This window comes from Parambassis ranga, chromosome 12 (assembly GCF_900634625.1).
Source record: "Parambassis ranga chromosome 12, fParRan2.1, whole genome shotgun sequence".
NCBI classification, from domain to species: domain Eukaryota; kingdom Metazoa; phylum Chordata; class Actinopteri; family Ambassidae; genus Parambassis; species Parambassis ranga.
This window is the reverse complement of record NC_041032.1, coordinates 6572253-6586586: the sequence shown is the minus strand read 5'-3', so window position 1 is coordinate 6586586 and position 14334 is coordinate 6572253. Positions and strand designations below refer to the sequence as shown.

At 39.7% G+C, this 14334-nt stretch overlaps 1 protein-coding gene across 1 annotated transcript in view; it reads left to right on the top strand.

Moving 5' to 3' along the window:
- Window positions 1–14334, top strand: part of LOC114444096 (transmembrane protein 132C-like) — a 104768-nt gene that overhangs the window by 67917 nt on the left and 22517 nt on the right. Inside the window, exon 4 of the mRNA XM_028418499.1 lies at window positions 11386–11575. Within this exon, the coding sequence (XP_028274300.1) occupies window positions 11386–11575 (190 nt within the window). The remainder of the gene's footprint in view (window positions 1–11385; window positions 11576–14334) is intronic.

The following is a 14334-nucleotide window of genomic DNA, read 5'->3' as shown; positions in this document are numbered from 1 at the left end:
CATACATATACAAAAGCTGATTTCTATAAAGAATGGTTTGTTAAGTCAGTGGTGACGTTTGACTGTACACCATAGACTGTGAGCCCATGCAAATGTACATTGTTTGGGTTAGTGAGTATGTGTCTATGAGGCAGGTTTACTCCATACCGGAGAGTCGTTAGAGGCTGGAGTAATTGACAGAACAATGATGAGTGAAGATTGAACGGGAAAGGAGTTCGATAGTTGGCCCTCTTCACTTTACAGGGTGAGGTCAGAGGGCTGCATGCTGTTCTTTCTGATTGCACCGAGCCTTTCTCGCATGGCAAATGAACACATACAATCAATGGCCAAGCAAGAGTAGTGGGACTGCATTTACAACCTGAGCTAAATCAACGGTCCCTTCAGTGCAGTCTGATTCCAATGGAAGAACTCTTCTTGAATCAGCAAGATGCATAGATGTTAATGGCCTGCCTGCTTAGGCTGTCTGTGTGCATGTACTATTCATGTGCCTTTGATTAAAAGTGAAATTAACGAATAGAGTGCTATTAATTTAGACTTCGTAAAGTGTGGCAGCTTTCATTAGGTCTATGTTGTAATTTGTTCAATTAACACTTGTTAAAAACTGTAATCTAAGCAGGCAAAGTAGAGAGAAAGACTTAAGGCTGTGTGTGTTTGTGGGAGATCATGATGAAAATAAATAAATAAAATGCAATGCCTGAAAGAAAGAAGACACATTTATGTGTGTATTTGTTTATGCATGTATTTGCCTGCATACCCTTGAATATGTGAATGGCCTTTTGAAAGTACAGTGTTATAGATGATGGATGGGGTAGAGGAAGCAATTACCCTCCTGGGTGGTCTAATTTGTATGTTTGTGAACTGCTGTTTTCTTCGATCACAGGCAAAGGTAGCATACAATTTGGTATAAAAATATATAAATATCTGCTGCTATCCTTTTAAGCAATCATTCAGACATCTTATTTTCCCTGTTGTTCACCCGTTGGGCCACTAATGCGTCGGTAAAACAGGCTCTTCTCTCTGCCTGTCTCATATTAAAAAAGATTTCCATAGCTGTCCAAGCCAGACATCTTTGTGATCGTCAGATGTATCTGCAATATTGATCGCATGTAATTCAATTTACATGAGTGGCACACGCAGTATGTGTTGCTCAGCCCTCTCATGCTTTAATCATAAAGGCTCCATAAAACAACCTCCTGACTATAATATAATCAAAATAAAAAAAGCACCTTATTTATTCCATCAAACCTGCCATCATCTATGGAAATAAGCATTACATGATGCCACTAATGAAACATAATTAATTTAATCTCAGGGGAATGATTTATGCCGCTCCACCATAGTCAAAGATTCGCTCAGCCTTCTCCTCCATCTAACCTTCTCCATTAACAGCTTGAGACATGAATTAGACATTTACTTGGCATACAATCATATCCTGAACTTATAGTGAGCTTTATAGAAGTATAACTTCATTCTATGGCTCAGCCAGATAACATGCTAATACATGAAATCAGATGTACAACTGTATGTTATCTAGTAATGAGTTCAACCTCTGCAATAATTGTCTGTTATTCCACACAAAATGTGGCAGAAATGTTTTTAAAATGAGCTTTTCTCCTGTACATGTTTTTTTTAAAGTCTCTTTGACTCCCAGTAAAGCTCTGTAGTTCCACAATCTAACTCATCAGCAACCAGAGCCAGCGCTGATGGGGAGTTGCCCACAGACAAGCTGGAGTGTGGCCATGGAGCCTGGTGGTGTTTGATAAGGCAGGCCTATTGGCCTTGGGACCCTAGGCTCAGACCCTCTGATCCACTTCATCTTCTAATAAATCATCCGCTGAATCCTTGGCCCCTGTTAATGCTTTAGAGCACTCTTTGAGGTACTGCAATAAGTCCTCCAGGGGATTTCCAGCACAAGGCCCTTAAACATACTGTATTGCAGTATAGTTAGTCAAATCTGCTTTTTTATATCTAACATGGATATATGTTAGTTCACACTGAAGAATTTGAATGAGACAAATCCTGAGATCAATACCTGGGAAGTTCTGTTTGCTTAACTCTTGTCTTTAAGCCACACAGAGAAAAATGTAAGGGGAGGTAAAATAAGGGCCTGCCTGGCTCTCTCTCTTTCTTAAAAACCCTCTCTTGTCCAGGAGGACATGGTTCTGTTTACCTGACAGATTAATGAGGCAAGGGAGCAGAAGTAAGGGTCCAGGTCAGCAAGGGGTCATTGTAGGGTCACCATTCTTATTAACCCTGGCCAGATACAGAAATTCAATAAACTCAACCAGGGAGCAGCTTGTTTGTTTGTTTGTTTAGGTGTGTCTGTCAGGAGCATGCACATGCATTCAGGTGTGTTGCCTTTGTTTGTATAGAGAGAGAGCCATGGCCAGAAATCCTGCAGGTGTCACTGATGAATCTGTACTTGTTCAAGGTAACCTAATATTGTGAAGACATACATTGTATAGATAATGCAAGTGAAACCCTGAAGACATAAACAAGATCTCCGCTCTGGTACATTTTAATGAGACAACAGTACAAGCAAATATGTCAACTTATGTGGCCTAGAGTCATTAAAAGTTTATTCAACCACTGTACTGACATGTACTGGGAGCAAAAAAAATGAGAAATAAAAACAGCAGTACAAGATCTTTCACTAAGGGGAACGAGAGTCACTCTGTGAAGACGTGAGATGAGAAAAACAAGGTATAACACAGTCTAACAATGACTTACCACCATTATAAACCCAAACCTGCAGTTTGTTCTTCACACACCCAGTAAGTGTATTTTAAAGCCATATCTATGCGGACACTAACAATGATATTATCCATTATAATGACCTGTAATTTGGGTTGGAAACATACTATAATCATCAAGTCTCCTGAGTGTCATATTATTAAGACCCATGTGAAGATGCAATTTTTCTGCATGAAAAGCCACATTTTACATCACCTCAACCCACGTTTGTTGCAAATGTATCAGCCTGTCTTTGCCATCCTCAGCCCAAGGCTGCTCTAAAAGACTTTTTTTGTAACCATTTCACCTTTGTATGAAAATCCTGCCATGCCAGGCAGAATAAATGCGTGGTAAGACTCTAGAAAAACGAGATAAAAAAAAAACAAACACTGTAGTCCACAAAAAAATGAAAATTCCTTCCACACTCACTTTCAGGTTATATTGACTTTCTAAACTACCAAAATGGAAAAGAAGGTGCAGCCTTCAGTCCCGCTGGAATCTGTCTGTCAGACATGCTTTTTTTTATACTTTAAAACTCTGTAGCTAGCCAGCGACACCAGCTCTGCGGAAGATTTTGATTTATTAATAGAATGCTGGATCTCTTAGGGCATGCCTTAAAGAAGTGCAGGGAAGCAGTTCATCTAATCAAAACAAACAGATACCAGAAACCCATACTTGACCATATAATGTGTGATCCTGTTAGGAGAGATTTTCCACCAGTTTCAGCATATAGCCAAACAGTCCATGTGAGTCCCTATGACTGTGATTACATTGTAGATCTGTCTGTTCTCACATTATTATGGTACCTTAATAGACTAAGGAATGTATCGAGATAGATTGTAAGCTACAAATTTAGAAAAAAAAGTGAAATGACAGACATATAAAAGAAACCTCTGCAAGTGTGAAGCCTCTCAGGCCGCAACATGCAAAGCTTTAAATCATGAGATTTAACAGTCTAGCAAGCTGCAACTGAGAGGAAAATAATAGAAGGGACAACTTAATCTAATTCTTGTCATCTGTGTGTGTACATGTGAGTAACAAGGAAACCAAGAAGTGTCATCTCTGGTGGAGAGTTTAAACTCCAAGGGGGAGATTAGCCAGTCACACTGAGTTGATCTTATTGTCCAGGATAAGAGGATGAACACCATAGCCCTCAGGAGAATTTTACTAACACTCCTACAGCTCACAGAAATCAATAAGGGGATAGAAGATGGTCTTTATACACCGATTGATGGCATTGTGTTGTACTCATTGTCTTAAGCATTACATGGCTTATAACCGGCAGATGGCCCTTCAATGCAGTTTAGTTGAAAGGTGATGCTGGACTGTACGTCCCTTGATTGTCCAGGAATTCACTGCTTTGAGAAATTAAAGGGCTAGATAGAAAAGCATTAATAAAAATTATATCTTCACATTTTTACCTTGCTGCGTCTGACTCAGAGGTAAACAATTGAGTTGTGTTCAAAGGGTTTATAGAACGGTTGAAAGGCATATTTTTAATACAAACTTTCTATGAGACCGTATCAGGAATGTAGTTTATAACCACAGAAGCCACATTTTTCCTAAAATGTATTCATGTCATTTACTTTGCTCTATTCATTACAGAGTCTGAATAATGACAGTCAAATAGCAGGCACATGTAGCATGGCTAAATATGTTAATCATACTTTGGTTGTCAGAGATGATGAATATTGTAGAGAAAAAAATATTGTAGGGAAACGTCAATAGCAGATAAGAGTTTTAAATAAAACAAATGTAATCTAGGCAACATCGCATTTATGTGCACAGAATAGAACAGAGCTGCTTCAATGTTTGATACCTTAAGTGTTCTGTTTGAGGTTTACATTTTGATGAGACAGTTCAGACATTTCTTTGACATTATTTTTTTTTCTAGATTCAATTTACATATATTTTCAGGCAACACTGTTTCCATGTGATAAGCAGAGTATTTCAGAAAAATAAGTACATTGATGGATGGCATTTGTGTTCCCTTTCAGAAAAATATCTCTTGTGGCAGTGTGAGGAATTTTAATACTATATGGCAATCGAGCGATGTTTACAAGTGATGTCATTATCCGACTTATCAGACTCGCTGTGGAGTTGTGGCACCATGCTAACATCTTCCTGTGCTGTATTTTAGGCTTTTGTTACAATCAGGTGCAGAGTGGTGATGCCGCCCTTTGATTGGTTGATGCGTGGAGCCACATCTGTTTCATGCAGGAAGCCTGAATCCCCTCATTTCACACACCGTTTGAGAGAAATATAGGGGAAAAAAATGTGACACGGAGACAGAAAGAAAACAGACCAGCAGGCAGTTGAAAAAGGCAAGATGGGTTAAGAAAGAAGTTGAGGGAGGGGAGAGAAAAGGGAGGAGGAGAGGGAACAGCAGAGGTCAGAGCAGGAATGAGCATTAGAAACAGCAACAGAACCAAACAGAGGGGGGTTATTTCAGAAAATATCGAAGAAGAGACGGACTAAAAAGGCAATTTGGGCAAAGAAGTGCAAGATTTCTTTTTTTTTCCTACCCTCTGCCCCCATCCCCAACTCTGCAGGCCTACTGTGAAAGCAAACTAATCTGTGCTGACAAGGACAGGGCTGACGTGGAGGGTTTGATAGATCCTGGGGGAAATCTCTTGCATACATAAAACGGTTTTTCTACATTTCATCTGCCTCTTGACATGGCTTCATTTATGATCTCTTTTATTATCTGTCTGTCAAATGTCAATGTTTATCACCCCATAAACATTCTGGATAACACGGGCATCATGGCATGGAAAGCCACCCGTTTCACAGACACCACAAGGTTAGGATTATAAAGCAAAGGTTTTTATGGGCACCATACATTTATCACTAACAACTGTGACGTGGCTCAGTGAGCCATATTTAGGGAAGAATTCTGGCATAAATTAATCACGATTACTCACACAATTTTGTGCTATTTTTTGCAGTTTTTTAAATTCTGTGGCCTATTTCTGCTTCTCATCACCCTTCATAACCACAACAGGGACTCCATTAGCCCTGCTGGATAAAGCATCCCCCTGTAACGACTTTCTCCAGATGTTCTGTTACAGCTGATGTTCACCTGTACAGCAGTACTAAGACCTTCTAGCTCCAATAAGATCACATTAGCATTATCGAAGAGAAGAGACAGATATTGAAATTCATTAAAGAGGAGCCTGAGAACTCTCTTGGGATGAACTCACTCACACACACACAACCGTGTACAGCTATCTTTGTGAGGACATTCATTAACCTTAACTGTCACAACTAAGTGTTTAACCATAACACCCACCCTAACAGTGACCTACTCCTAATTCTAACCTATACCCTTAACCCTCAAACAGCTCTTTGAAAGAGTCTAAAAAAAGTGAGGACCAACCACACAAACTGATTCTCATAAAGATAACTGAACAAGAGCACACACACACACACACACTATGCCTCCTGCTGTACCATTTTCTAATGTATTAATCATAATATTCTAATGACCCTCAAATATACCAGGCTAAATGACCTCATTACACACACATTTAGATTGCCTTTTGCTTAACTAGTCAGAGGTACTCTTTACTTTTAAGGTGCAATGACCTTTATAACACCTCTGTAGTAAGAGGATGTTGGAGCTCCTCTTAAAACCAGTTTTTAATTCTTTTGAGATCTTATCTGATTTCCCATGAGGTCCTTAAACCAATTAGAATTAAACTGTATTTCTGTTTTCAGAGATAGTACCTCATCTGTAACACTCATCTAGAGTTGGAAGTGAGCTACAGATAATGCATAAGCAAATCATGGTAACACCATACGTATGGTAATACCATGATGTCTGAGGGTTACCATACACAGGACCCTCAGAAAGACAGAAACCATCACTTTGTGTTTTACTTAAAAGGAATATTTCACCATTCTTGAATGTTACACTACACACCCTGTGCACAACACAAACACAGCCAGCACCTCTATACACAGAAAAAGAAAGTAAAAACATTAAGTTGCAGTTTTATGGTACGTTTACATCCTAGAATTATTTCGCTCCTGCTGCTGTGACTTCCTGGACTTTGTCACTGTGAAGTTGCTAGGCAACCAGAAGAGATTCCAGGAAGTCCCTGCACCCAGCTGGTTGCCAAGAAATAGCTGCAGTGTGTGACTCTCCATAAAGTATGCCTTTTTCAGATTTTTTTTTTGGGGGGAAATATTTCTTCCCTGTAATGCCAAATTGTCCCCGAAATGTTGCTGCATATTGAAAAAGTTAGTAATAAAACCACAAGATTCTAAAAACTGTTTTGTTTTTTGAGGTTTGTATAACAGGTGTGGGTTCTGGAGGGCAGATTTGAGCTCAGGATGGGAAGCTCTGGTTGTTGCCATCTATGCAGCAGCAGAGTCCATACTCCTTCTTATCCCTAATATTGCAGGCAGCTTGTGATTGTGACGATACCCACCTGTCTCTCAAAGTGAGAGAGAGAAGCCCCAGAGGTTCTCTCTTAGATAAAAATACAACCTTTCAGAATGCTGATAACCAAAACCAATATTTTCAAGGTTGCTAGGGTAACGAACGGCCACCACATGTACCTTGTGTGAGCCACTTTTGTTAAACTTAAGTTTGGCACTGTGAAACCACATTGATATTAGATATTTCTCTATGAGCCTGGACTCAAACAGCTCAGTGTACTGCTGTTCATACAGTTCCTCCATCTGTTACTAGTCTCCTGTTGCCAACATATCCATCTTGGAATACCTTTTCTTACACAGACGTCCTGTTCTGTTATGTCCTGTTCAGCCTGACCCACAGTCAGCACACAAAAACCCACACAGGAAATTGTATGTGCCGGGATACATATACAAACATAGTGCAGCACATCAAACAAAGCGAATCTTATTTGCAGGAAAATCCACAAACAAAAAGTGCAGTAATAGCCAACATTTTCTCAGCCAGATTGTGTTTACATCATGTTCTCACATTGGCTGACGAAACAAGTCAGCCTTAAAGTGAATCCCATCATCTTCTGTCTCACAGAAAGGATCAAACTATATCCACTTTTACCAGAAGGGAGCTGTTTTATGTATTAATCTAATGCACACACATGCAGCACAAACTCACATTCTATTGCTGGACTCGCTGTCAATTCACTGTTTTGAAATAGATAGGTCTTTGATGTATCAATGTTGTCAGTGTTAACCAAATCACCGCTGTGCATGAAAAGAACCCCTTTGGGTCCCTGAAAAAGACAGCAGACTTTTCTTTCACTACCTGTCTCCAAGCCAGATAACCACAGAGGTTTTAGGAGTGAAAAGAGACATGACTGCATGTTTAGCTGGGCTTTTGTGTTCCTATAGCTCCACTTTTATTTTCTGTTTCTGAACAAAAGGAATTTCAATCCTGTCATTTTTTTTCTGCCTCTTCTTGCTCAGAGCCCCCTTTTGTTGCTACAGGGGTGTGTTTGAAATGTATCTTGCAGAATTGAAAGTGTGTGCGTTTTTTTCTTCCTCTGAGTGGATTCTTTTAACTTGTTCTGTTTGTGCTTTTATAGCCAACAATAGGACTGACAAATGGAGATACCTCAAAAGCCTTCTCAAAATGACATGAACGATTTTCCACCTCATTTCACCACAACAAACCTGCTATGATACCGGGGCATTGTCAATATTCCTCATTGTAGTGGCACAGTCAGTTCCGTGATCCCAATACACAGTTGTTCTTTTATCTGAGCCCTTCTAACCCCGCTTCCGCTCTGATTTTTTTTATTTTTTATTTTTCTATGCCCCCGTGCCCACCTCTTGCTCTCATTCCTATCCATGACTCAGGACGTGAGTGGTGATAGTTGGCAGTGAGTGTATTAAATTGTATGGTAATCGCACTGAGAAAAGGGCACACAGTGCAGTTATGTTTCTAATGAGACATGGAGAAGCGGCCTGACCTCTCCAGCTGGTGCGCTGCAGACATTCATCATCCCATACACATGCTGGATGAAGGTATGAAGGGAGTAAGAAAGAGTGTGTGAGAGAGATAGAGAGTGCACTGCCCTCTATTGAGAGCAACGTGGCACTGCAGGTCAGTCGGTTAAAAGGAAAAAAGAAGGGAAAGAGACACAATAATAGAGACAACACAGAGGAAGTAGATTGAATAGAGAGGAGAGCTGTATTGTAGTATTCAGCACTAAAGCTCTTATTGTTAGCAGCTTCTTTGTAAAGCAAGACTATTGCAGATAATTGATTTGGCCGTAATTGTACACTATAAGCATTAACCACATAATCACTGCAGACCTCAGAGCCAAGCATGTTGTCAGGCAGTGGAGCATACTGCAGCTCTCTCTGTCGCTCAGAAACTGTGATGGATGGACTTTAGTGAGTTCTAAGGTTTCATTGATACTCACAGTCTGCAAGCTGTAACCCAAAAGTAGGGATTTTCTGTACGTCTGTTAATAGCGCTAACCAAAATAGAAGTACAATCCACAGTTGCTGAAATGTTTTCTCTCAGCGCATTCCGCTCTTTTGATGTTAAACTTAAACTAAATGGAAATGATTTCAAAGATCAAAACTGAGCCTAGAAAATGCTTGACTTCCTCCTTGAAAGCATTTATGTGCAAACCATTCTTTTCTGTTTTTTTTTTTAAGTTATCATCATCATGTATAATTGTGCAGTAATTATCTCTATGCTTATTTAAATCTCTTATTTTTTGTCTTCCAAAGATAAAATTTTAGCCTCTTTCTACTCTTTTAGCAAAGAGCTGTGAAAAAACATAGTTGCCAATATTAAATGAAAGCGTTTTCAATCCACATTTCTGCCCTCAGTACACAGCATTAGAAAGCCCAAAACATCCATCCATCTTCAACCGCTTATCCGAAAGCCCAAAACATCCAGGTATTAGTCTGTCTCGAAAAATAGGTTACAGATACATTTTTTTAATGATTATGTATTGCTTTTTGGCAAACACTGGTAAAATATAGTCTGTAATGCATTCAGCCATGGCTTGTTTTAGTCATGGATTCATACCCTTCGGGGCTGCAGTGTGATTTAAAGCAGCAGTGAAGTGGCATAAATTAAACTAGACCGCCCTGAGTGAGGAACTTTGTAGCACTATGCACTGACGTGACTCATTTTGTGCACTTGACACAGCTATGTCATGCATAGTGCTCCATGTTAGTATGATAAGTCCGTAGTTGATGTGAAGGCATGTGTTTGACTTAGGTTAAAAACCCCACAAAGATTTTTGAGCAGCAGGAATAACATGACAAAGAACCAACCACCATCTGTGCTAAACCTCCGCTCGATAAAAACCCCTGTGTTCAAACAGGATTGTCTCTGAGCAGCGCCCATTGTGTGGCCAGATTCACACCAATATTCACCTGTGATCACACTGTGCCAAAGCTTCTCAGAGGCTCTCATTTGTAAACATATTTATTTCAGAATATTACCCCCTGAAACAGAAAGCTTTTTGTGCATGACCTAAAATTGCAATTCAAGCTGTTTTTACCCACACTGATTTCAGCTTCCAAAACTAAAAGGCCCCCCTCCTCCCCTTCCATTTTTTTTTCTTCTATTTTTTTTTGGAGCGAGAGTGGATCCTTAAATCTGCACTTTGAAGTTAGGCTAGCGTCTGAAGTGCAAACATAAGCGGGAGTTGGGGGAGGTTTAAATGCAGGCTTGGCCAAAACATGTTCAAGGAAAACCTTGGATCTTACCCTCAACATCCCCCAACTCATGCTCAATTTGGGCTCTCTCCAGCCTTGATTTAATTGCATGTCACCCAAACAACATACATGCTGTTTAGAATATAATTATAAAAACAGGATGGGAAGCATTTAATTAAGCTTGTGTGCTAAAGAAAAGAAAAACATATACACTCTTTTGAATAAGTTTGAACATGAATGATTTACATTTACCTCTGCAAGCAAGTTACATCCCCAAGTGTGAATTGTATTTTACAAGACAGTGTGCAGTGCATATGCATGTGTGGTTGTTGGACGAAGGTGTTGCGTCAACTTATGGCTGTGAGAAAGAACACCTGAGGGAGGGCAGCAGCTTGATCAAACCAAGCATTCAGCAAATCAAATGAGTTTGCAGGATATTATTTTGCATTCATTGTTTTTCTGCTTTGTTTGCATCTCCATCAGCTGAGGGAAAATCATTTGCTTGGCCATGGCAATCTCTGCAAGAGAGGCTCCATATTGCAAAGGCAAAAAATAAATTGCTTTTTTTGCCAACATCGTGTGGATGTGAGAATGAATTTCAATGGTGCTGCGATTAGTTTCATATCAGATTTTTGAGATGGTGGATACGTTGCTTAAATTTTAGGAAAAATAGGGTTTCCCAAACAATTTGTGTTTGTAATACTACAGAGCAACCCTCTGCTTGTAAAGTATTGGTGTTACATGTTTTCTCAGCTCCTGGTTAAAATGAAGCCTTTATTCTTATTTCAGTCTTTTCTTTCCTTCATTGTTGACAGATGATTAACGCCCAATCATCCTTCTTCGTTTTTTTGTCACCTGTGCATCATTCTATGCTCATATTTATTACTTTTTTCCAGCTAGTTTGTCATTCCTTTTTTACAGGCTTGACCTTTTCTGACTGTACCTTCTACCTCTTTTCCTGCCCACTGCTTTCATCTAAATCTGCCCCTCACACACATCTGCTCTCTCTCTCTCTCTCTCTCATAGGGTGGAGGCAGTGGGCTACCAGCGGGTGCTGCAGGTGGACTTGGAGGTGAACGGGCTAATGGTGACACAGGGGGGCAGGGAGGTGACCTGGCAGGTGGAGTATCCGCTCACCCGCACTCTGACCAGTGAGGTGCAGACCCTCATTCGCCTGGCGCCACAAGACCTGGGTGGCATCGTTCCACTTGCCATGGTGAGAAATGAGTGCTCTGTTATTTTAGAACTTAAGAGTTAACAGTTTTGGACACAGTTTGAAATGAGATGGATAGACTGTGGCTGACTTGGCAAAGTGTCACAGATTTTCCTTGATGGAGGAGACGAGTGTTGTACAGTGCTGCTATGAGGTGAGGCTATGAGGTGGACAGTTAGAGACTCACAGCTGTAAAAGTCTTCAAGTCTTCACCAAAGTCCAGAAAGTTTTTTGCACCAATTTCAGGACAACAATTTTAAACATGCAGACAAGGCAGGGATGGTCTTGACTAGCCGAGTCAGCTGACCTAAATCTAACTGAGCATGTTTTGCACTCGCTAAAGTCAAGACTGAAGGCAAAAAGCAAAACAAGTTGACACGAGTGTCATCTGAGGGCTGGCCGTCATAGACTTTAGTACATTTTGCATGAAAATAATGGAACAACAATATATGAAGCAACATGGCTTTATTCAAATTTTGTCAAGTCTCTCCCCTAAATCCGATGGACCGTGTATAAACACAAGAAATGCTTCCTACACAGTCTCTTTGACATATGACACAGGAAATAAACCCTCTCAACTAATCCATATTAAATTCAGCGTGTTGATGTTCAACACAACAATGTGCACCATTGAAGCTGAGGAGACGTAAAGCTCGCAAACAGATTTTGACAGCTAGTACCATCATGTTGTCTTGGATGTTTTTTTTCGGTAGTTACTAGGCAACAGCTTCTTTTACTTGTAAAGTCTGCAACATTAATCCAAGGTCTAAAATGAAAATTGAACAAACGTGTTTCTTTTAAAGACATGAAAGCAGGATGTTGCATTTAGTGACTAACAAGTTATTTACATGGAACCCACCCTGTTAATAATGTTGTAACTTCAGCTTCCCTTTGTATGCAGTTGTATACATTCTTTTTAGTCTCTGACTTCAGTGCATTGAGATGATAGCAGAATACGTGACAAAATATTCACCATTCTGTTGACTCATAAATAAAGCCAGGCCAATTATTTTTAACACAAAGCTTGCACTTTTAATTGTCAGTAAGCTAGTTAATACAGCTCTCAGTTTGAGAAGTTAATTGAGTTTGGATTTTAACAATCCAAATATGGATGAATTGGCAAGTGGCTTCATGCTGCTAATTGTATTATGATAATGACTATGTAAACATGATAAATTGTTGTATAATTGTTTTTCCTGAATGAAAGGAAAATCATTCAGTATGCTGCACTGAGATAAGGCTAGTTTTAATTTTTCTCACCAACAATGGCCACGTAAGAAAATCAAAATGCCTCCAAGCACTTCATAAACTTTTATTAGAGCGATTTGGTGAGGCGGCAGTTCACTGCTGATTCATGCTTCCTCACCGGGGGAAGTAGCCTTGAGATTTTACGACATCAACGTTTAAATTATCAACCATGCATGAATGTCTAAATTGTTTTGTCTAATTCACACCTGAAAGACAGGGTTTGAAAATGCAGGTAACACACTTTCGAATGCAGCTGCCATCACAAGACACCTTAATTCACACAATATATTCAAACTCTAATAAGCAACTTTTTAGGGATCTACACAGCTGTACAGATGATTATTAACTAATATACATAAACTGTGACTGCACCACTCTTCTAACTACCTTTTTTCTTGAATATCAAAAGTAGAGTATGGCTCCGATATCTTGAGTTGCTCACCGTCGTATAAGAACTGTGCTTCTCTTTACTTGTGCTTGTCAAACTACAGTAGTCAACATTTGAAGTGGATCAAAAAATGTCATCAAGGTTGTCCTTGGGTGTTCAAAATTCAGGACAACTTTGAGAAAAAGTTTTGGTCCATTTCAAATGTTGACTACTGTAGTTTGACAAAGCAAAGAGTGAAGGAAACATTTCTGTCAGTACTACTTTTCATCTGCAGATATCTGAAATCCACTCAGGTTTATCTAGAATGAGCTGGGACTCTGTGCTCAGAGGACAAGCTGAGCTTTTTTAGCAAAGTAAAAACTTTCCTTCCTGTCGAGTTAAAGTGACTTGAAATATTACTCTGCAATTAAGATGGTCATAATTAATACTGAGAATGTAAAAAGTGTCTTGTCAAAATGAGACGTCTGTAGTGATGGTAGTCCACTGGTTTAGGAGGGCTGATGCGCTGTTGGTCCTGTCTGTGGTATTAATGTTTACAATGTACATTTTAGAATGATGGTGTGGCTCACACAGGTGTGTGTGGTTGAGGCAACACATTGTTGGCTTCTCTCTACCTGGCAGTAAACCTAAAGTGAATACATATGTTTCACTTACAACTACAAACATAGTTCCAAAGCTGAACTTTGAAACATGACTGTATGGTTTTAAGCAGGAATGTCCAGATCGGGCATTCGGGCCCGATTACATGGTTTCAGACTCTATCAGTGTGTAAGTGTCATGCACTTAATGGACAACAGTTACAAGCAACGAGTGGTAAACTAACATTTGTGGTCCTTTAGTGGCTCTGTAGACATGTTGGTGCCATATGTCCGAGTGTACATTGACATGTTTAACAAACGCTGGAAAAGACGTCATATGTTAGCCAGCTATTTGTGATCCTTAAGTGCCCTCTAGTAGTATACCTAAATCGTATTCAGCATAATTCCTTCCAGTGGTTCAATTCTAGCTGTCTTTGTAAACAGCGGCAAATCACAGTACACATGCATTGACAGTACATCTTGCATGTTCAGACCTGAATAATAATTTAAAGACAGATAAGAGAGACTCAACAAATTTGTTTTGTTTG